Below are 22,249 nucleotides of genomic sequence, written 5' to 3'. Positions count from 1 at the left end.
CATATGCACACACATCCATGCATAAACACACACACACACACACACACACACACACACACACACACACACACACACCACGACAAAGAAACCAAAGGCAGAAAGGACTGACGAGCCTCCCTGCTGCAATGACAGCTTGGTCCTTCTAGCACCTCTGCTCTCTGGAAACTTCCAGAACGACACAAGATGCCACAGGCCCACTCCTTAGGGGTTAAACTGTGCACCACAGTCAAAGGCATAATTTGGGGAGCTTGAGAGCCGAGATGACTCTTAAGTGGGTTAAAGAATGTGGAACAAAGGCCGCGGGTGGCGGGTCGGAAGGCCTCTCTGGTTCCTCTCTGTTCCGAGCTGGAGTCAATTTGCTGTTCCAGTGTTTCCCACAGCAGCAAACAGCTCTGGAAGTCTGAACCCAGCCCGGGCTGCCTGGCAACCCAGATGTGTTTGGGGGGAGCTGGGGAGGGGACTCGGGGCCGGAGCAGGAAACCACTTCTTTACTTCTTCCCAAGCAGAAAGAAAATTGTTCCTTTTTGTCCGTTCCAAGAGAACGCATTTAAAATGACAAGCTGAAGAAAATGAAAACAAGGAGGCCTTCGATGGGGAGAATAACAGACATCGGGCAGAGAGCAGAAAAAAAAAAAAAAAAAAAAGACTTTCCAGAGTTTTCTCTCCCTATGTGCCAATGATGCAAACTTGATTGCATTTTAGGGTTTCCTCTGGTAATGGGGAGTCTGAGGACAGACCAGCCCTTCCTTGACCTCACGGCTTTATGGCCAGTTGGAGATGTAGAGGCAGAAATTACCAGGAGGAGCCAGGTATCTGGAAAATGCCTTGGAGGAGGAGGAGTTGTGGGTTTTTTTTGTTGTTTTCTTTTTCTTTCTTTCTTTTTTTTTCTTCAAATCTTCAAACATGAAAGAGATCAGAAGAAAAAAAGATGAGTCTGTGAAATTGAATTATAACAGCATCAGGCAGCCTGCGCTCAGCCAATTAAGAGGAGTGGATTTGAGAGAGTGCTGGGCTGGATGGGGGTGGGGAAGGGAGAGACCTACTTCAAACTCAGGTGGCGTGTGGGGTGCTTCCCAATGGGAAATGTGGCTGCTGTTGTCAAGGGGCATGGGGGCACTCAAAGGAGCCAGGGACTTGGAAGCAGCTTCTCTGTGGTGGAGGTCAACGCGGCCCCCATCCCAGAACCCAGACTCACATGGAGCCTCACAATGAGAGCCATCTGGGAACAGAGCCTTTGCGGGTTGTTCCGGGTGAGTGGGCCCTGTCCTCAAGGACAATGTCCTCCTGGGAGGAAGGAAAGGGTCTCGGAGGTGTTAAGAAGCCACAGGGTAGCGGCAGGAGGGAGGGTGTGATGGGCAGAAGCTGAAGGTGGTGACGCAACCCCAAGTTGAGGAAATGAGGACCACACCGCCAGGAGCCATCACAAGCTGGAAGAGGCAGGAAGGCATTTTCTCTAGACACTTTGGGGGCACCTTGGTTTCTGGTTTCTGGCCTCTAAACCCGTGAGGGAAGGAAGCTTTGCTGCTTCGAGTCACAAGGTTTAGAGGCAGTTGCCATGACAGACACAAGGAACACATTGCTACTTTGTGTGTGTGTGTGTGTGTGTGTGTGTGTGTGTGTGTGTATGCACACGTGTGCAAACAGGTGTGTGAATGTATATGGAGGCCAAAGGTTACATCAGGGTCTTCCTCCACCATCTTATTTTTTGAGGCAGGATATCTCACTGAACCTGGAGCTCATGGATTCAGTTAGACTGGCTGGTCAGGGAGAGGCAGGGACCCTCTGACCTGCCTCCCCCATGCTAGGATTACTTCACCACATCACCCAGCTCTTTCTGTGGGTTCTGGGATCCACACTCAGATCCCCACATGTGTGCAGGAAGCACTTTATCAACCGAGCCATCTCTCCGGCCCCTATTTATTACTTCTTGGAGGCAAAAAGGTCACCTGCAGGTATTCACGTCTGTGCAGTGACAGCTATAGTGTGACCATGTTACCTGCTGTGACAGTTGGTTTTCAATGTCAAGTCTACACAACCTAGCGTCACCCAGGAAGAGAATCTTTTTAAAAAAAATAGTATTTTGTTATTTTAAATTACATTAATATGTGTGTTTCTGCATGTAGGTATGTGCACATAAGTGCAGGGGCCTGCAGAAGCTAGAAGAAGATGTCAGATCCCCTGGAGCTGGAGTTGCCATGTGGGTGCTGGGAACTGTACTTAGGTCCTCTGCAAGAGCAGCAAGTGCTCTTAACTACTGAGCCATCTCTCTGGCCCCAGGTAAGAGATTCTTAATTCCTAATGAAGAATTAACTAGGTCAGACTATTTTGTGGGCACGTCTGTGGGGGACTGTCTAAATGACATAAGAAGACTTAGCCCATTGTGGGTGGCACCATTCCCTAGGCAGAGTGTCTTGAACAGCATAAGAAAAGAGAAAGAAAGCTAGCTGGGAGCAAATAACAGATGTGTTTATCTCCCATGCTCTTGACTGTGGATAAGCTGTGACTAACTGCTTGACTTCCGGCCTTGATTTCCCCAAAATGATGGACTGTAAACCTGAATTATAAACCTTTGTCTTCCTAACTGCCTCATCAGGATATTGTCTCACAGCAACAGAAACGAAACTATAACACTCTTCAAAGGGAGGCACTTAGGAATCCCCATTTCTGGTCCCTCTTTAAAGCCACAAAGCCTGGTGGTAAACTTCCCATTTGTCACCAGTGGCTGGGTCTGTCAAGTGGCCAATCCCTTCAGAAGCAACATCTGAGCATCCAGGGCCTGTGGCTCCTGTTCCTTTTTGCTCCATAGGTGTGATATATACCCTAAAGGACGGCCACTGTGAGCAGGTGGGCGGTTGGATTTAGAACCGTGTAGTGTGCTTAATAAACCTTGCAGTTCTCATTACTACCTAATTCAGGATATTTTTATGAGCCCCAGAGGCTGACATCACTCCCTTCTCGGCATCTGTCCTGGCCACTGATCACTGCTTCATACAAATGGAATCACAGGCACCAGAGTCATTTGTATGTGACTTCTCTCGGCATCTTATGTCCAAGGTTCACGTACACAATGGCATATATTGTCATTTAATTCCTTTTCAGTACTTAATTCTCTTCCACTGTATAGGTACCTCACATTTGCTGTTTACCCAGCAGGTAATGGGTGGTTTTAATGTCTGGCTATGATGATAATATTTCAGTATATGTTTGTGTCCTCTGTGTATAACATCCTACCCTTTGATCTCTGGTGGGAGCCCACAACTCTGCCCTTTGCACTGGTTGGTCACAAACTGACTCTATTGGATTAACCTTCCCCAGCCCTTGTAAAGGAAGTGGGAGCCGGCCTCAGTCCCCTTTGTCAGACTTCTCAAAAGCAATCCACCTCCTCTGTTTGGGAGCTATATTCTCTCAGTCCTCTTTTAGATGAAGTCACACAGTACATCTCTTTAACTACTTTCCTGCATTCATCCATCGTATTTATCGACTGACACATGCTAAGAACATGTCACAGTTGGGATCATTTATTTATTCATTTATTGAAACATGTTGATGCCAAGGCTATGTTGACTTGGCTCGGGGAACCAGTCATCACTCATTATGGTGACTGTGTCTCACTCAGCAGTGACAGGGGTCACAGCTAATGATTCAGTTCATATACAAGAGTAAGGGAAGCAAGGACATCGCTTCTTCACCCATCACTGGCTGCTGCATTCCTCATCCATGTTATGGTCCCACCTCTGGAAGACAAGGCTATGAAGGTCTGGATGCTGGCTTTAGAACAGCCTCTCTTTGTCTACTATCGGGACTAGCTCCACAGTTCACCACCATACACATGTAAAAAGAATTTAAATGGAGTTCCCTATAGCAGGGTGACAATGCCATCACCAGACACCAGAGAGCCAGCTACCAGGAATGGGTTACTTCTTTTGGATATATTGGTCAGTAAGGTCCCATTGACACTCCAAACATTACAGGCTATGGCCAACACTGAAGATTGCCCTTCAGGACTTGACTGTGAGACCCTATTGCTGAAGACACCACAGACTTGAGTCATAGGACATGGAGAAATCAAGCAGGTATTCACCTGGAAGCTTCATTCATACTGAACAGCTTTCATGGTGCTAGAAGGTTCTATGCACACTACTGGTAGAGAAAAGTAATCATCAATCTTACCTAGCTGCAAACTTTGCAAGGTACCATAATAACCAGCCTGGCAAGACATGCCCTCTAGCGCAATAGTGGTACAAACGTCAAAGGTGTCATCAACCACTTTCTGATTGGATTTAAGGCCCACTTCACGAGATGGAACCTATACCTGGCATTATTATTGGGGCCAAGAGCCTGTGTCTAGACAGGCCATAGGCACTAAGGAGAACCTACTGCTAGCACTCTGCTAAAAGGACAGACTGTTCCATTAACTCCTAACAACTTATCCTTATACCCATCAATTAGTAGAGCTCTCAACCCTCATCAGAGAAGCTTCTCTCTACAGTAGATGGTGATTAGCACAGAGACCCACAACTGGTGAATGTGCAGAGAATGAGGGACCGTGGAGTGCTCAGACGTAAACGGGACATACATATCGCATCCTCTGCTCCCAAGGCTCAAGGATCACTGAGGAAGAAGAGGCGGAAAGATTGTAAGAGCCAGTAAATGGCTATAAAGGAACAGTGTTTTCAGGACACAGCAGGGAAGTTGCACATAGGACCTCGCAGTGGTTATGATAGAATGCACAAGACCTCTGCAAACTCAAGTCAGACAAAATCCCAGCATGGAAATGGAAGGTAGGCACAAAGTCCCACCCCTAGCTGAGGAGCTACTGGTGATTGGCAGCTGCAAGGAGAAGAATATGTTTTCTCTAAGAGTGTATTCCTTGTTCTCAGTTTGGACACTTAGCTCCTGATGAGGCTGGGGATACGTATGTGGTCTTTTTATTCATCCAGGCATCATTAACTGATCCTTCTTCCATTTTGTCTCAGCGTCCCCATCCTGCAACACTCTAAGCACGCTGCTTCCATGACGATGCTTGACCGTTATGCCATGTTCCAGCAAGGCCTGCCTACTTAAAAAGCATTCTCGGAACTCCCCTGGTCATATTTACAGCATTTCCTTCCTTACTGGGGGGCAGGGAAGGTTCCCTTTTCCCGCTAGTGCAGAAAACCCACTCAGGAACGTGGTTACCCTGGTTCCTTCATTGCTATTGAATAATGCCCTGCCAATGGCTTAGTAGGCATGAATGGAACAAAGATTTGTGGAATTAAAAGAAACGCTGCGTGCACAGTGAAAAACGAGAGAGTGCCGGGTCTTGTTTGGCTCATTAAAAGAAGGTAATTATAAATGCAAAAAAAAAAAGAGGAAATAGTAATGCTTTAGAATCCCAGATAGAAAAGACAACGTGGGGGATGGGAAGATGGTTTCAGGGGGTAACCGTGTTGGCGATGCAATCATGAAGACCTGAGTTTGAAGCCCCAGCATCTACATAAAAAGCTGGCATGGTTGGTAGCGCCTGTAGTCCCAGCAGTGGGGGCTAGAACTAGGTGGATCCAGAGAGACTCTGTCTCAAGGAAACAAGGTGGAGAGTGACAGAGGAAGACATCCTACATCCAGCACTAGCCTCTGTGAGTTTGGGCCCAAGTGTGTGCACCTGAATGTGCATGTACATGCGTCACAACACAGACATGAAATAATGCATAGATAAATGAATAAAGGGCTTGGAGAATGCAAACCTTTCGTTTGCTCAAGAGTGGCTTCAAGAGCCGTTCTCAAGTGGTTAATTGTGGGAGTAGATGGAGTGAGAGCTGGGTGATGCTGAGCAGGGTGGCTACCTGAGCATTGTACAGGCACACAGCTATTTGCCCAGGCTGCTGGAGCGTAGAGTCTTCCTGCCTGGCCTGGAGGGCTCACTGCTCATGAAGCTGCCTGTGGGATGAGTTCTCTGAACAAAGCCTTGCTTTGCTGGCTAAATGTTAAGGTTTTCAAGGGTCTCTGAGATGCTCTCCAGCTTGCGTCTGAACATCTAGGGTCTGAACATGGCTGCTCATCTGATGAGTACAAGGTTGAGAACACAGGCCCTATCATTGTCCAGGCTGTGGTAACTATGCCCGAATGCTATGGTCACTTCTCAGTCCAGATGTTCCACAGCAAATGATTGACAGAGTGGCCAGAGCATGCACAGCCCATCAATGACACAGGATCTCCCTCCAAATCCAGGGCCTGAAAAGAGCACCCTACATAGGCAAAGGTCTCATATCTCATCTGTCCACAGGGCACATCTCTTAAGGGAAACTGGACATTGCTTTCAAAATTTGCCCATGGCAGCTGGACTTGCTCCCCTTTGAAAATTTCCTGTTATGAATAAACTTGAAAGGGACAATGTGCCTTACTTACAACCTGAGTTTTTAATCCAAGTATTACATGCAACTTGGTTAAAATGGTCAATGTGTGGCCTTGAAAGTAAGGTATCGATTGTTAGATTGAGTGACGAAGCCGGAAGAAGGTACATGGGAATGACTGGGTGACTTCTAAAGCTTGCTACAGAAGGATCATAAAAAGAAATGAGTTGTTTTTTGTTTTGTTGTTGAGATGAGGTCTCACTATGTATCCCTGATAGGCCTGGAACTTTCCATATAGACCAGACTAGCCTTGAACTGACAGAGAATCACCTGCCTCTGCCTCTTGCATCCTAGGATTAAAGGCATGCCACGCCAAGATTTTAAAAAGATACATAGAAGAAGTAGAGATTGGAGAATAAGGAGGTGGGAAAAGTTGAGATCGGGAATAGGGGAACACAGAATGGAATACCATATGATAAGCTGGCCGAATGGACCAACCGTCAACTGACAGCCAAATATCAGAAAATCCCCAGATGTCTACATTGTCCATAACTCTCTTCTCACTTTATGCTATTTTATTTTTCCATGTTTCATATATTTGTGGCATTCATGTAAGTGAATGTTTCAGCGTGTATGTGTGTGTGTGTGTGTGTTTTGTGTGTATGTGTGTGCATATTTCTGCAAATGTGTGAGCACATGGAAGCCCCAGGTGGATGCTGGGAATCATCCTCCATCTCTCTTACACCTTATTCATGGAGGCAGAGTTTCTTAATCAACCCAGAGGTCACAGATGTGGCTGGTCTCCTAGTGAGCTTGCTCTGTGGCTCTCCTATCTCTTCCTTCCAAGTCTGAGATTACTGGTGGGCTACCCTGGGGACCTGAACTCCAGTCCCCACTCTAGCATAGCCAAGGTGTGACTCACTGGACAATAACTCCCCAGCCACCTTTCACCTTTCCATGTTTATTTATTTGTTTATTTAATGTGTATGTGTATCTACCTATGTGAGATTATATGCACCACATGCATCCAGGAGCCCACAGGGGCCAAAAGAAGCCGTTGGAGGGGGGGCTGTAACTAGAGTTACAGGCATTTGTGAGCCACTGTGTAAGTTCTGGGAACTGAACCTAGGTCCTCTGCAAAAGCAGGAAGTGCTCTTAACTGCTGAGTCATCTCCCCAGCCCCCCCTTTATTTTTCAAAGATTCCCCTCCTCTGTTTCCAAAAGTGAAGTTGGGTCTTTGGAATGAGAGCAGATCACTCCAAGACAGACCCTCAGACAATGCTTTTCTTCCTGGTCTCTGAGACATAAGCACGTGGGTCTTTGTGTGCATTCTAGACATAAGCAATTGGGTCTCTGTATGTGCTCTAGACATAAGCACTTGGGTCTCTGTGTGTGCTCTAGACATAAGCACATGCATCTCTGTGTGCACTCTAGACATAATCACATGGGTCTCTGTGTGCACTCAGGACATAAGCACTTGGGTCTCTGTGTGCACATGGTTCTCTGTGTGTGCTCTCGACACAAGCACTTGGGGCTCTGTGTGAGTTCTAGACATAAGCACCTGGGTCTCTGTGTGTGCTCTAGACATAAGCACATAGATCTTTGTGTGCACTCTGGGTCTCCTGTGCTGAGGAATTGTGTGTCAAGTTTAAGATCAGAGGACACATGGCCTTTTATGTGTGAACAAGGCTCACCTCCTTGCATGAGGCTTGTTGTGACTTGTGATTAGAAGGCTGTGAGTCAGAGAGTGTGGACACAAAGAGACTCAACTCCAGGTACTCTATCACCTTCCGTACCCCGCAAGTCCTGCTTTCTAGAAGACAGTCCTTCCTAACAAAGACAAGGCGAAATGTCAGTCACCACGGCTTGGGGGACAAGCCTGGGAGCTGGCAGATTCACAGCACAATGTCCCTCTGCTGCTAAAATAGAACTCAGGGAAGTTTCATAATTTCATAAAAATCTGTTGATAATATTCAATCTTTGTATGTGCCAGACGCTGGTATAAACACCCCATAAACACAGAATTATCACAGGCCTACGGAAGCAGATAATATAATTGAATTCATCTTCAAGATAAGGAAATTGAGGCTGCAAAGAGAAATCTCGCAAGTCACCCAAGCTATGTGTGGGAGGAACAGGACCAGAACAGAGGTCCTGGCTTAGGGGTGAAAAATCAGACATCCTCTGCCATAGCCAGGCCAGTGCATCTTGCCTGCAACCAGACTGCCTGGTCCTTAGATCCAGGTTGCCCAGGGTGTCTCAGACTCACCTGGTAGAGGGCAGAGGTTGCACTTCCTCCAAGAGTGAGCTATTTCACATAAGTAGAGGACAACAGACGGCACCTCTGAGACGTCACAACTCCCCCAGTGCAGCAGCTGCCTGCTCTTCCATCCCCATGTCCCCAAGCCAGTGCCACCTGAATTCAATTTACAAGTTCTACCAGCCCCAGGGCACAATGAGTAACTCAGATTTAAACTCAGAACTTGGACCGGTAACTTTCCCTGCTCAGCTAGTGGGGTCGGGTGAGGTGGGTGGGGGTGATGAAGCTGGAGCTTCGTGCTGAATCTCCACCCATCTTGGTTCCTCATTGATAGGGTGGTAACACGTGCAGGAAGCCACAGACACATTCCCAGAGAGTACTCTCCCCTCACCCCCCGAAACCATCCATTTCAAACCTGTAAAAGACATGGGTTTGACGGGCAGGGTGGGGTAGGGTGTATTCAAGTCCTTCAATCACACCCAAAGCAACAGAAAATCAGGACCTCCAGCATCAGTCCACTCATAAATAAATAGTAAGAAAGAGCTGAGGGTACAGCTCAGCCAGAGAATATTCAGTTAACATGCACGAATGGGACCGTGAATTTGACGAAGGTTTGGTTTCTGAACATCACAGACACAGCAAAGTGAGTATATTGATAAGACAAGATGCTCAGCAAATAATTATTTGAACCTGAGGGAATAAGAAATACCTTAAGAAATGTATCAAAATCTTTGAATTTGAATTCTTTATGTGACACACACACAAAAAGCAAAAGCCTTAAAAATAGCCATCCCCGCAGCTAGCCGGCAAGAATAAGACTGTACTGAAGTGTGGAATAACAGGCCGGCATTCTGTTTTGAAAACATTTTTCCCCCAAAGCAAATCATCTGACAGCATTGTGTATATAGTTTTTTTTCCCTAAGAAGAACAAAATGTAGCTACAGCAATTATAACCCAAGACTTTCTGACTCACGAATCAAAATTCCTCTATTTTGATGATCTCGCTTTTCAGCTTTACTTGAAGGCAGACATCACCTACCTTTCCCTAGTGTGAAACTCCTGGGGTCCTCTGAAGAGGCTCTGTTTCATGGGGCTTTCCCTGAGTGTGTTAGAAAGCCAAGCGTCCCTGAGCCCCCAAAGTCCCCATAGTGAGAAGCAGCCCATGAGACCTCTGCCAGACACCCTGCGCCAAGCTCACAGTGGTGATGGAAGTGAGCATCCCAAGATGGAGTCTGTGGGCTGCTTTGCTAGCTAGGCATACCCCTTGAATCACTGAGTTGTCCTGGCTACCAAAGGGAACCATGAAACCAGTGGAACTAAAGAGGTAAGACTCGAGATGCTTTTCTTAGATACAGCCTATAGGCATCAATCTCTCTGGGCTGGGCATGAATGTACAAGCTCATTGTACAGCCCACATTCGTAGACAAGCAAATGAAGCCAAAGAAAGGTTAGCCTCCTTGTCCAGTCTGATGAGACCTCAGGAACAAAGACCCTACTGCTGCAACATTGAACCTCTTCAGTTTTTCCATCCTAAGGCCATGAGCTCCCAGGATGATAGAAGGGCAAACAGTAATCCCAGCTTTGAGGTTTTTACATGGCTTTCGGCCCCTAGCAACAGGCAGTAAGTCTCCATTGCTTTGTGGATTTTTGTCCCAGCATGAAAATTCCCATTTCTCTGAAACACAAGCCATTCACCACCCTCACTTGTAGTGGTGGGTCACTATGACTGTTGGGGCACCCATGGTGAAGTTGGGGCTCCTACCCTTAACCCCAGTCCATCAACATTACAGACAGAGAAAGTCAGTCTCTGCTCTAGAAAAGTCACAGAACCTTTGGACCCAGAGAAAATGAGAAAAAGGACACCCTAGAAGAAAATAAAAACTTCAAGCCTCTTAAAGTGGGTGGTCTTCCCAGTTCTGGGGGCCCCTTCTTCATCTGAGAAGTCTATAACACTTGCAAGTCAATGCGTTTATCTTGCATGGAGTTGTTTGCTTGGATTTTAATTATTTAGCTGGCAGAGAAAAAGAGGCCACCTGCTAGCCAGTGTGACCCTCTTCCCATTCACCATCCACAACAAACACAGACTGAACAACTGGGCAGTGGTGATCCCCACCTTTAATCCCAGCAATTCCAAGGCAGAGTCAGGTAGATCTCTATGAGTTCGAGGCCAGCCTGGTCTACAGAGTGAGATCCGGGACCGGCACTAAAGCTACACAGAGAAACCCCGTCTCAAAAAAGGCACACCGCGGCTTGAAATCACTGGTTTCTCTGTTAGGGGGGCAGGCTGCTCAGGGAGTGGCAATTGCTCTACCCCATGCAGGGAGTCAAGACTTCACTCTAGACACACCACAGCGGCGGGAGGCCGGCCTCGGCACCTACCTCAGGATGAAATGGTCCACAGTAGAGTTATTGGAGATGGTGACAGAGGCCGTGACTACGTCTCCCTGCTTGACGGGCTGGGAGGGCAGCCAGATGACCACATTGCCATCCAAACGCAGTTCGCTGAGCTGGGTGCTGTCCTGGGTGCGGTAAAGGCCGACGCTGCCAATCTTCTGCAAGTGGGACGTCCTGTCCTCCTGTCCATCCTTCCCCGGACGGATGGCGTTATCCTTCCTAGTATCACCTCCCGTGCAATCCCCTCGCTCATCCCCTGATTGCAGAGTGTAGTACAATTCCACGAGATTCCCTTCTGACTGCTCCGTGGGCCTCCGGCGCCCAGACACAGTCGTCGGGGGACTGAACCAGCCAGGCAGCATCTCCAGCTGGGCCACACACAGCCCCAGGGCCCCACCCAGCCGGCAGCTGCCCCGGACCTCCCGGGTATCTCGGAAAGCAAAGACCCGCAGGCAGGGCAGCTTCTCCGCCACCCTGTGGTCATCCCAGTCTCGGCCCACGATGTGGAAGAGCACCTGTACTTTGGGCCGACTCAGGTAGACTTTCTCCCGGAGGATGTAGGCCTTGAGCCTCCAGTCAAAAGGAAACTTATTGGTTGGACCTAAAAAGTTGGGGTTCAACATCAAGTCCAGAGGTATGACCTTTTCTGCAGAGTAAGGCCCATAGCTGGCATTTAATACTGGCGGCTGCCTGGTCTTGTAAGTAAAGAAAGACTCCGCCCGGGACTGCAGGCTGGCATTCCGGAGCAGGTCAGGGTTGGCCTCCTTGAGGAGGAAGGAGGTTTCAGCTCTGAGGATGTGGAAGCTCACCGGCAGGTATGGCGGCAACGAAGAGAATCTCTGTATGTTATCGATGACCCCACGACCTTCTGTCACTAGAGAGAGAGAGAGAAACAAAGACGTGAAATTAGTAACAGGCTGGTGTATTCAGGCTGTTAGTTCAGGCAGCAAGTGAGAACAAAGGGATAAAAGTTCTGAAGTCCAGGCCAGGCGGTGGTGGCGCACACCTTTAATTCCAGTACTCGGGAGGCAGAGGCGGGTGGATCTCTGTGAGTTTGAAGCCAGCCTGGGCTAAACAGTTCTGAAGTCTACAAGAACCGTGGACAAGTCCAAAGCGGTGAAGAGTCTTTCTGGAAGTAGCCAATGCTTCCGGATGGTCCACAAATTACAGAATTTTTATGTTCAAATATGTAAAGCAGATTGAAGGATGTAAAACTGGGAGTTGGGGAAATGGTTTAATAAAGGGCATGCCATGCAAACTTGAGGAGTTGAGTTCAAATCTCCAGAGTAAAAAAAAAAATAAAAAAGCAGGTCATGGTGGCACATGCCTGTGGTCCCGGCACTTGGAAGGAGGCAGAGACAGGAGGACCTCTAAGTCTTTCTGGCCAGCTAGTTGAGCCAAATCAATGACCTTGAGAGTAAGAAAATGACCCATGGAATAGAATAAAATCCACAAATAAACCCTGAAACAGAAAGGTTAGTTTGAGGTAAAGATGGCACCTCAAATCCTGAGGCAAAAATATGGACTTGAACAAATACTGCTGCAGCATTTGGGTAGACACTTGCTTTAAAAAAAAATTAAATTAAATTAAATGAAATTAGATCCAAATCTTTTTTCAATTTCTTTATTATTTTATGTGCATTGGTGTTTTGCCATGGGTGTCAGGTCCCCTGGAACTGGAGTTACAGACAGTTGTGAGCTGCCACACGGGGGCTGGGAATTGAACCCGGGTCCTCTGGAAGAGCAGTCAGTGGTCTTAACCACTGAGCCATCTCTTCAGGTCCTAGATCCAAGTCTTATAAGAACAATTAAACTTCAGGGCCAAAGAGATGGCTCAGTGGGTAAAGTAGTCACCATGTAAGCCTGAAGACCCGAGTTCAAATCCCCAGAACCCATGTAAAGGCCTGTACTGGGGAGGCAGAGACGGGAGGACCCCGGGGGCTCTCTGGCCAGCCAGTTTAGCTGCATCGGTGAGCTCCAGGTTTCGAGAGAGAGTCTGTCTTAAAAATAAGCTGGAAGGCTATGGAAGAATGAGATCCAATGCCAACCGTTGACCATCACACACACACCTGCATGAGTACAAACCCTCACACACAAATGCATATATATGAATATATCACACACAGAGACATATACATTCACACTCACAAATTATAATACTAAACTTTGAATGGATCTGTGAAGGAGCAGAGGATAGCTGAGGGAGAAGAGAAAGAGAAAAGATGTGGAGACACAGACCGAGACAGAGAGGAGGGAGAAGAAGAACATTCATCTGAAGTAGATATGATAACACTGTAGAGTATGAGGCATCCAGGCAAATGTACATGGAAACAGGGGCTAGAGAGATGACTCAACAGCTAAGGGCACTGGCTGCTCTTTTGGAGGACCGGGTTTAATTCCGAGCACCCCCATGGCAGTTTAAACCTATCTATATTTCCCGTTCCAGCAGAACACAATGCCCTCTTCTGGTCTCCATTGGTACTGCATGCACACAGACAAATGCAACCGCTCAAGCACATAAAATCTATTTAAAAAGTGTGTGGAAATTCTTTCTACTATGTTTTCAACTCTTCTAGCCATTGACAATGCCAAAATAAAGAAAAGCAAAAATATTCAGCAAAAGAAAAAGAATATGAACAAGCCATCTTGGTTTTAGATTTCTCATCCCCCGTGTATAGATCTTGCCTGCTTATTAGAAAAACCAGCAGCAAGAAACCAGAAGCAAAATCACTTGCATTTACATCTAAGGATTTCAAGTCCTCTGGTAATGTTGACCGCTTGGGTTTGGTAGCTTTAGTCATTAATCACCGAAGGCCATGTTGTCACCACTGTCTTCCTTTATAGCTGAGGACAGAGTACTCATTATCAAAATGTGTAAGAGGCTGGATAAGTCAACCACGCTCTGCTTAGGAGGGAGCTTTTCAAGGCCCCAGGCCCTTCTGGTCCCCTTCAAGATTCAGCTCACGGGTGGCCAGCACTCCGTGGTACCTGGAAGCCCGCCTTCTGCCCTTTAGTCTGTTCAGATCTGACGATGCTCGGCACCACCTGAAAATGGATTTTGCTCAACCCAAAGCATCTTACAAGATTTCTATTAACTGAAACAGTATCTTAAGAAGCTGAGAGTCTCTGGATCTCCCGCTTCCGACTCAGCATAGTAAGAATGGAAACGGTGGGGTTTTGTCTGCAACCGGAACATAGTAACTGGTGGGTGTCTGCGGGCTAGCTGTTGTCTGGTACTCAGCCTCTGCATCCTCAGCAAGATGCCTGCTAGACCCTCAGCATGGACTTAATGTTCACAACCCTAGATTTAGAATTATCAGACGGTTAAGTCTGTGCCTATTGGGGCTGTCGGATTCCACATTAAGTCAGGAATGGTCGACACATACGCCTCCCTCTTGTGAGCCTCTATCCATCCCAGCTGGCTTATCAGCCCATCAGTAGGCTGATGGCCATTTGCTTGTCTGCGATGAGATTCTCATGAGGGCTTTGACTTCCATTGTTAAGCACTCCAGCTGCAAGCAGGGCTCCAGATCACGAATGCCCACAGATGCTACCTTGGCAGCCTCAAGTCAGCCTGCTTCTTTGCCTGGTCTTTGCAAACCCCAAGAAACTCAAACGATCTGTTCCTAAAGGAGAAGCTGGGAGATCTTTCTTTTCCCTCGTCTTTCCAACCTCCCCCACTCCCTGTCTCTCCCTCCAACTGCAGCCTGCACACCCCCTGAGCATATGGGACATCCTGCTTGCTCTCCTCTGGAAGCCTCCCTAATCCCTTCCCGGCAGGGACACTGGCAAGCAGATCAAAGCGGCCTTTTGGTTCTGCGTCCAGATGAACTTGGGTTGTCAAGATGTCTCTTCAAAGAAATAACACTCTGTTCCTAGCCCAGAGGCCCAGTGCTGGGGTCACCAGTGACAAGGGCACCTTCATTCCTTTCTCATTAGGGACGGCTGAGTGTCTCCGTTTTAACCCGCTCAGTCCTGTTTCAGCTTCAAAGGCGCCCCAAAGCTCTGCCAAGGTACCACATTCCAGGAAGAGTCTTTGGAAGTGTCATAGCTGAGTGTTCAAGAAACTCACAATTTTTTTTTACAAAATACCAAGAGACGAATGGCTACATCTAGTGACTTTTATTTAAAGTATTTAGTCCTGTCCCAAATGGCTTGAGAACTTGAAGTAGAGAGATTTAGAGATACTTCTGTTTGGGGGAGATAGTGAGTCAAGGCTATGCAAAGGAAGCAGAGCACGGGACTGCAGGGTCCATCTGTCACAGGGTGCGCTGGGAACATGAAGCTTTGCCAACAAGTTTTCCCATCATTCTTCACTCTTCCTCTCTCCCTCTCATGTGTGCACATATGTATGCAGGTGCGAGTGTATGGGAGTGGATGTGGAGATCAGAGGACTGTCTCAGGTGACATTTCTGAGGCTCTATCCACCATTTTGGAGAGATGGGGACATAATAAGGTCTCACATTGACCTGGGCCCTCCCAACTAACCCCAAAGATTTGCCTTTTCTCTGCCTCCCCTACATTGGAATTATAAGCTTGGACCACCATGCCCAGAATTTTAAATGTGGGTACTGGGGGATCAAATTCAGGTCCTCAGGTTTTCAAGACAAGTACTTTACTGACTGCTCCAGGAGAGGGGTTATTTTTTTCTGCTTTCTTTAAAAACTAAAACAAGTCTACAGATGGTTGTTTTGTTTTTTGTTTTGTTTTGTTTTGTTTTGTTTTGTTTTGCTTTGCTTTTGAGAAAATGTGGAGTTTAGTCCCTGCATGATGAAGATGGAGTGGGCTTCCAGCTCAAATCCTCAGTGCTGGGGGCTCTTCATCTTGGGTCACTCTGTATCTTCAGTATGCAGTATAGGGTACCAACTCCGGTCTCTGTGTCAAATCTAGTTCCGTCAATGAGACTGGACCTGGGTCAAGTTTGGGTAAAGGCTAAGGGCAAGGAGTATGAAGATGTCCATTCACCAGCCACATGGTATTGGGTCCATGTTTGCTTTCTCTAAGCTCCTAGCAGGATCGCTCAGCTCCTAAAAGCACTGGCTGCCAAGCCTGAAGCCGTGAGTTCAATCCCCAGGACCCACATGAAAGAAGGACATAACCAACTCCCAAAAGCTATCCTCTTACTTCCAGGAAAACAAAATAAATGAAGAAAATGAAAAAAGAAAAAGAAAAGAAAACATTATAAGCGCCAGTCACAAATAGGACAGTGTGTCAAGGCTGAGTTACCATTTTCTTGGTTTTTGACACCCACAAAGGAACAAGCCTGGGCTGAGTACTGGAGGGGGAGGGGATGTGCGAGAGAGCAGGGGTCATCCCACTGATGACACATGAGGCAACTATGGCCCAGTCATCAAGTGAGGCAGCTCAATTCTCAGTAGCCCAGCCCAGGCTAGAACAGAAATGTGAGATGAAAGCTTATTACAGCCTCCAATTTTGGGGGCTGTTCTGTCATGAAGCCGCTCTTGATGGAGAAGGCAGTAGTTGACTACATTCTGGGCAGGATTTTAAATGCTCACCCAGCCCGATCTTAACAAACATCCTATGAGAATATGTGTGTGTGTGTGTGTGTGTGTGTGTGTGTGTGTGTATGGAAATGGGGGCAGAGAAAAAGACTTTCCCCATGAAATTGTAATGGCACTGATGCTGTTAAATTCACTCCCAGTTGGCTGGAGCCAGAGGCTCATGACCCCATGGGACATGCAATAGGGTTCCTCTCTACCAGCTACGTGAGTATGATAAAAGTTCAGTGATGGGAGACATATAATGCATTTAGCAAGAGCCTGGCTCCTGAGGAGGGTTCAAATAGGGTCATGTTTTACTACCTATTAATTTAAGTGTATACATGCAAGTGCATGTGCACGTGTGTACAGACCCAGGATTTTGTTTGTTTGGTTTTTGTTTTGTTTTTAACATTGAGTCTAGGGATTGAACTCAGGTCCTCATGCTTGCCTGGTAAGCACTTCACTGATGGAGCCCTCTCAACCAGACGCTTCCATGACAGTAGCCAGATATATGCATGTATATAATTAGTCAAAAGGTTAATAGTTGATAGCTTTACTGATTGAAACAATGCATTGATACCAATGAACTAATTTTTAAGATAATTCTTCTAAAAAGGAAACACAAGATCACATGACCCAAAAAGCTATTGTCATTTCTATATTAAGTGGAGAGATCATCAGCATTTGTTAATGAAGACCCAGTATACTTTCTCATGATAGAATTCCTTCAAGGGGGTCTGGGGAGATGGCTCAGTGGTTAAGAACGCTCATTGCTCTTTCAAAGGGACCCAGGTTCAATTCACAGCCCCTACAACTACCTGTAACTACAGTTCCAGGGATCTGATGCCCTCTTCTGGCCTCTGTAGGAACTGCCATGGACTTGGCACATACATATATGCAGGCAAACACTCACAGATACAAAATAAAAATAAATAAACTTTTTTAACGACCTGTTCAGAAAGAATGGGAAGGGAACCATCCTCCTGCTGATGAGGCTGACTCCGTAAAGCCTAAGTTTCTTCAATACCCACCCAAACGCCTGCCTATGACCCTGGTGGGTGCACACATCCACCTCTGCACTCCCCAAATGCTTCAACACTATGTGCGCTACCAAAATATCATAGGAGTTTGGGAAAGTTTGGATCTAGCTAATTAGGGAGTCAGGAATGTTTGCAGCCTTTACTCTACTTTCTTACCACTTCCTGACTGCACAGAACGCATGCCACACTGCTGTGAGCCCCCGAGCTCGGACTAATGACCTAACCCTCACTCGGGCTCATTGCTGGCTGCCAGCATCTCTAGGGAAGACGACAGGACAAATGAGAGATCTCCAGGGTCTGGATCGATGTCTCAGACAGGCCGATGATGGCTCCTGAAGGCCACGCAGAGAGGCACGGGGAGCCACTGACTTCTGTACCTTTCTACCCAGCCTCCGCGCCACAGACAGAGTGTCTGCTTGCTGCCTCCCCTCCCTGTTGATCCATTTGCTTTTATCTGTGCTTGCTGTCAGCGTCGGGGATATGGTGTCCTCCGTCAGCTATTCATCAGAGACCTCCAGAGTGAAGTCACCCACCGGAAATTGAGTTTTTGAGATCCTGAGATAGGGGACCTAGGAGATGGTCGTGTCACTTAGCACCCAGACATTCTCTCCGGGAGGGCAATGACCCTGTCAGTCCGCACGACGCACTGCTATCACCGCGAGGCTCACTCTCTGACATGCTGACGGAGCATGGACTCTTTCCAGCTGAGTCTCTCCGGGCCAAGACGGGAAGGGTGGGCAGGCACATGCGAGCGGAAGAGGATGGACTAAGGACTCAGGATGAGGGCAGGAATGAATGGCAAGGCAGGTGGAGGGATCACTCGGGGCCTGGAGGGAGGAGGGGACGTTGGTCCAGGTTTGTGGAAGCAGGCAGGTTTGCCCTGCATGGGGTAAGCCATGGAGACCCATAATAGTCATGCACCATGGCAAAATGCTCCACTCAGCATGCATACAGTGGTGGCACATTGACAGGGTATAGTTTCAATTTCCCCATGGCCCAGGGACGTGTCAGCCACTGTGCAGTGCGACATATTACTCAGACATCTGTGGAGATGCTGGTGTGAACAAACCTTCCTCATGGCCATCCTACAAAAAGATGGTGTGCCCAATTATGCAACAACACACAATACTTGATAATAACCATTATACCCCTGACTGGCTTGGGGGATTCTTATGAACCTCCTTATAATGAACTACTTCCTGTAAAGTGTATTGAGGAGAATGCTGGCCTCTGCCTCCTGACTGCATGTTCGGGGTCTGTTTATTGCGTCACAGGGACATCCCAGGGCTTGGCCTATGCCATCCAGGCCTATGAGCTCCCAGTATAAAACTCAACCTGGAGGGAAATCACTCAAGGGCATGGGATTCTCAGAAGGTGCCCATGTCCAAATGCACCTGTCACTCTGTCTTGCACAATTGCTCCCTACCTTATTTTTTTGAGACAAGGTCTCTTGCTGAATTTGGAGCTTATGATTTGGACAGACTGGCTGGCCAGCGAGCTCCTGAGATCCACCCGTCTCTGCCTCCATGGTACTGGGATCATAAACACACATCCAAGTACCTGAGTTTTTTATGGGCCCATGCTGAGGATCAAACTCAGGTCCTCATGTGAACATAGCAATCACTTTTCCAACTGGGCCATCTCCCCAGCCCCTGGAGACATTGCTGATGGACAACAGAACTAAGAGGTAGATGCTACTAGTGCAGGTCAGCAATGTTAACACACACTTCTGAAGCACGGGGCAGTGCCCACCACAAGTTTCCATAATGTCACAGCAGAGAAACACTGATCCAACAAGGTCCCCTGGCAGGAGAGAATGAGACATGAGCAGTTACATCAGTAACAGACATAGAAATGACTTCAGCTGGAGCTTTCTCCAGCCCAGAAAAAAAAGATACACATCATGGTGACCATCACTGGCGTCAGACCAAAAAAAAAAAAAAAAAATCGATTTGGTGAACCCCTGGCTACTGGTTACAACAGGGGCATTTTTATTTCTTGTCAATATTTGAAACTTTCAAGTCTCAGAACCATCATCTGTATAGAGAGAATCAATTGAAGACCCTTGGAAGACGTCAAATCCTCATGGCCTCAGCAAGCCTGGTAAGGGGGCAAGAGGTTATGGGACTGTTATTGTTTTCTTTTCCTCTTCCCCTTCCTCCTCTTCTTCTCTTTCTCCTCTTCATTCTTTTTCTTTTTGAGACAGGGTCTCATGTAGACAGGCTGGCCATGAACTCACTATAGAGCCCAGGCTGATCTTTTACTTCCTGATCCTTCTGCTTCTACTTCCTGAGTGCTGGGATTACAGGTGTATCAGAGCACCCAGTTTACACAATGTTGGGTATCAAACCCAGAGCCTCATGCATGCTAGGCAAAAATTCTACCACCTGAGAGCTACACCCCAGCCTTTTCTTCTCCTTTTCCACCCTTACTTAGATTATGTTGATAAACTACACTAAAGCTTTTAAAGTTTCAGAAATAGATATAGATGAGAGAGAGAGAGAGAGAGAGAGAGAGAGAGAGAGAGAGAGAGAGAGAAACAAACACAAAGCATGCACAGAGAGAAAACAAAAGAAAAAACAAACAAAAATATTTGAGTGACATTTATATAATTTATATAAGAAGAAATTTCAAGTCTTGGAGGGCAGACTTGGCCAGCATATTCTGCATCAGACACTGGCTGCTCCCCCCCCCCCCCCATTCTCTTAGACACCTGCAGAAGGCTTGCTGGCCTATCCCAGTGTGCCTCAAGGAAAACCAGATCGGGTGCACCTGCCAAGTCCCTGCAGCTTGCTGGAAACTCGAGCCAATTTGAATTTTTTCCCCTTTCCCATTTCTGATTTATTAACATTCCTCGGCGGCAGGACTTCTCTCTCTGCTAAATATGGTTCATTGTTTCCTCTCTCCTGAAACAAAAGGTACCTTGATAAGCGGATTATTTGATTTCAATGCTGCTTCTGGGGGAACCCGAATACCTTTTGCTGAAATTACACAGTGGGGGTTGCAATTTCATAACACACCAAAACTCCCCTTGAAAGGCGTAGGTTCTTAGATTCCTGTCGGGGCCCCTGAGGGGATATCCCTCTCTTCTTTTCTCAGAGAGAGAGAGAGATCTCAGCTGCTGCCAGATTAGGCCCCTAGACACAGGCAAAGAGCTTTGTTTTTCAAAGGTCAATGCTCCAAGACACCCAGGATCTCACGCTTGATGGGCCTGGAAACAGCGCTTTGGGTAGGCACGGGGGAAATGCCCATGGGTACTGAGTCTTGGTGGGGTGGAAAGTTGCAGGCTACAGGTACTCCTGGAGCTGAGCTCGTGGTGGCCCTCACAGTGGCTTTGTGTTGGTGTGCCTCCATCTTCCTGTCCTCCTCACTTGATACCATGGCTGGGTCCCAAGCCAACCTGTGGCTTCTGATGGGCTGAGGTAGAATGCCCGTTTCTCCTTACTCCAGAACAATTCACGCCCAACTTAGCAGTTTCAAAGGACAAAAGTTTTTGTTACTTTGTTGTTGTTACATTTTTGGTTACCCTGAAGTCAGAAATCTGGAGTCCGAGTGCAGGTGTGGCTGCAACCTGTTTGGCTTGGCATCCCAGGAGAGAGCCTAGCTTCTCCATTTTCCCTTTTCTAGGATCTGTCTGTCTGCCTTCCCCTCTTGGGGCCTCTTCTCTATCTGCAAAGCAAATGGCTTACCAGCTTCCCCCAGCCAGGACATGCCTCCTTGGTGGATCTTCCTGAGGAGTCTGGGCTTCCCCCATCTCTACCTCCTTTAAGTGTATAGTGAGTAACATATATATATATATATGTACCTGTGTTCTGGGCATCTGAATTCCAATGCTCCTTTTTGCCCCACAAGTACTATACCTGCCGAACTACCTCCCCACCCCGACTAAAAGGTTGCTAACCATCTCAGGAAATTATATCCACCACCAAAGAAATTGTTCTTAGTGTTTGGTCCATAGCAAAACAAATAGCGGCCAGGATTTGGACATTGGTTTGTTGACTCCAGCATGCAGGGGGCCTTCTGAGCTGGGTTGCATGCACAGTTGGAGGCCAACTGGCCTCTTCTCCAATGTGCTTTATAGCCTGACTCGCCAGGCAGGCTTACCTTGTGGAGCAACAATGTAAACATGGTTTTCACTATGTACCTGAAACAGTTTGGAAATAAAAGGAGGGAAAAAAAAAAAAATACAGGAGGGAACTGGAGTTGCGCAGCCCGAGTGGGATTTAAATAACCACCCTTGCGCTCACACAGCATATGGCTGCAGGATGCTTCATGGAGTCTATTCAGAGAGAGGCGCATCATGAATGGCAGATGGTGTCATTATTTATGTGGAACCCGACATTAATCCCGAGAGTCCAAATTATCTCGATTCATGTCAAATAAAAAGGAACAGCGTCCCATCTTTACGGCGGCCTTTTTCCTCAACAAATAAATAAATAAATAATAAGGAGCTTATTTTTAATATACTGCCCATATTCCCTATCCCCATAATTGCAGCTAATTTTTAAAACGTCTATGTCCTATTGAGGCATTTTTTCTCTCCCCTCCCCCCCCCAAACACACATATGAGTCTCATTTGCCAGTAAGCATCTGTAGGTTTGTTTGGTTATAGTGGAATTTAGGATGATTATATTAACAAGGAGTCTTGGGGTATGAGGTAGAAAATGCATTCTTGATGGTTGAGTAAATACAAGAACGGATCACCCCTGAAGACGAAGCCCATTT

The 22,249-nt window shown here is 47.1% G+C and overlaps 1 protein-coding gene across 1 annotated transcript in view; it reads right to left on the bottom strand.

The window, feature by feature from the left end:
* Tmem132c (transmembrane protein 132C) overlaps window positions 1-22,249 on the bottom strand; it is a 323,353-nt gene that overhangs the window by 199,530 nt on the left and 101,574 nt on the right. Inside the window, exon 2 of the mRNA XM_006970660.4 lies at window positions 10,969-11,857. Coding sequence (XP_006970722.2) covers window positions 10,969-11,857 — 889 coding nt within the window. The remainder of the gene's footprint in view (window positions 1-10,968; window positions 11,858-22,249) is intronic.

The sequence above is a fragment of the Peromyscus maniculatus genome, chromosome 23 (assembly GCF_049852395.1).
Source record: "Peromyscus maniculatus bairdii isolate BWxNUB_F1_BW_parent chromosome 23, HU_Pman_BW_mat_3.1, whole genome shotgun sequence".
In the NCBI taxonomy this organism is placed as follows: domain Eukaryota; kingdom Metazoa; phylum Chordata; class Mammalia; order Rodentia; family Cricetidae; genus Peromyscus; species Peromyscus maniculatus.
The sequence above is the reverse complement of the archived record's forward strand: the minus strand, read 5'-3'. Positions and strand labels throughout refer to the sequence as shown.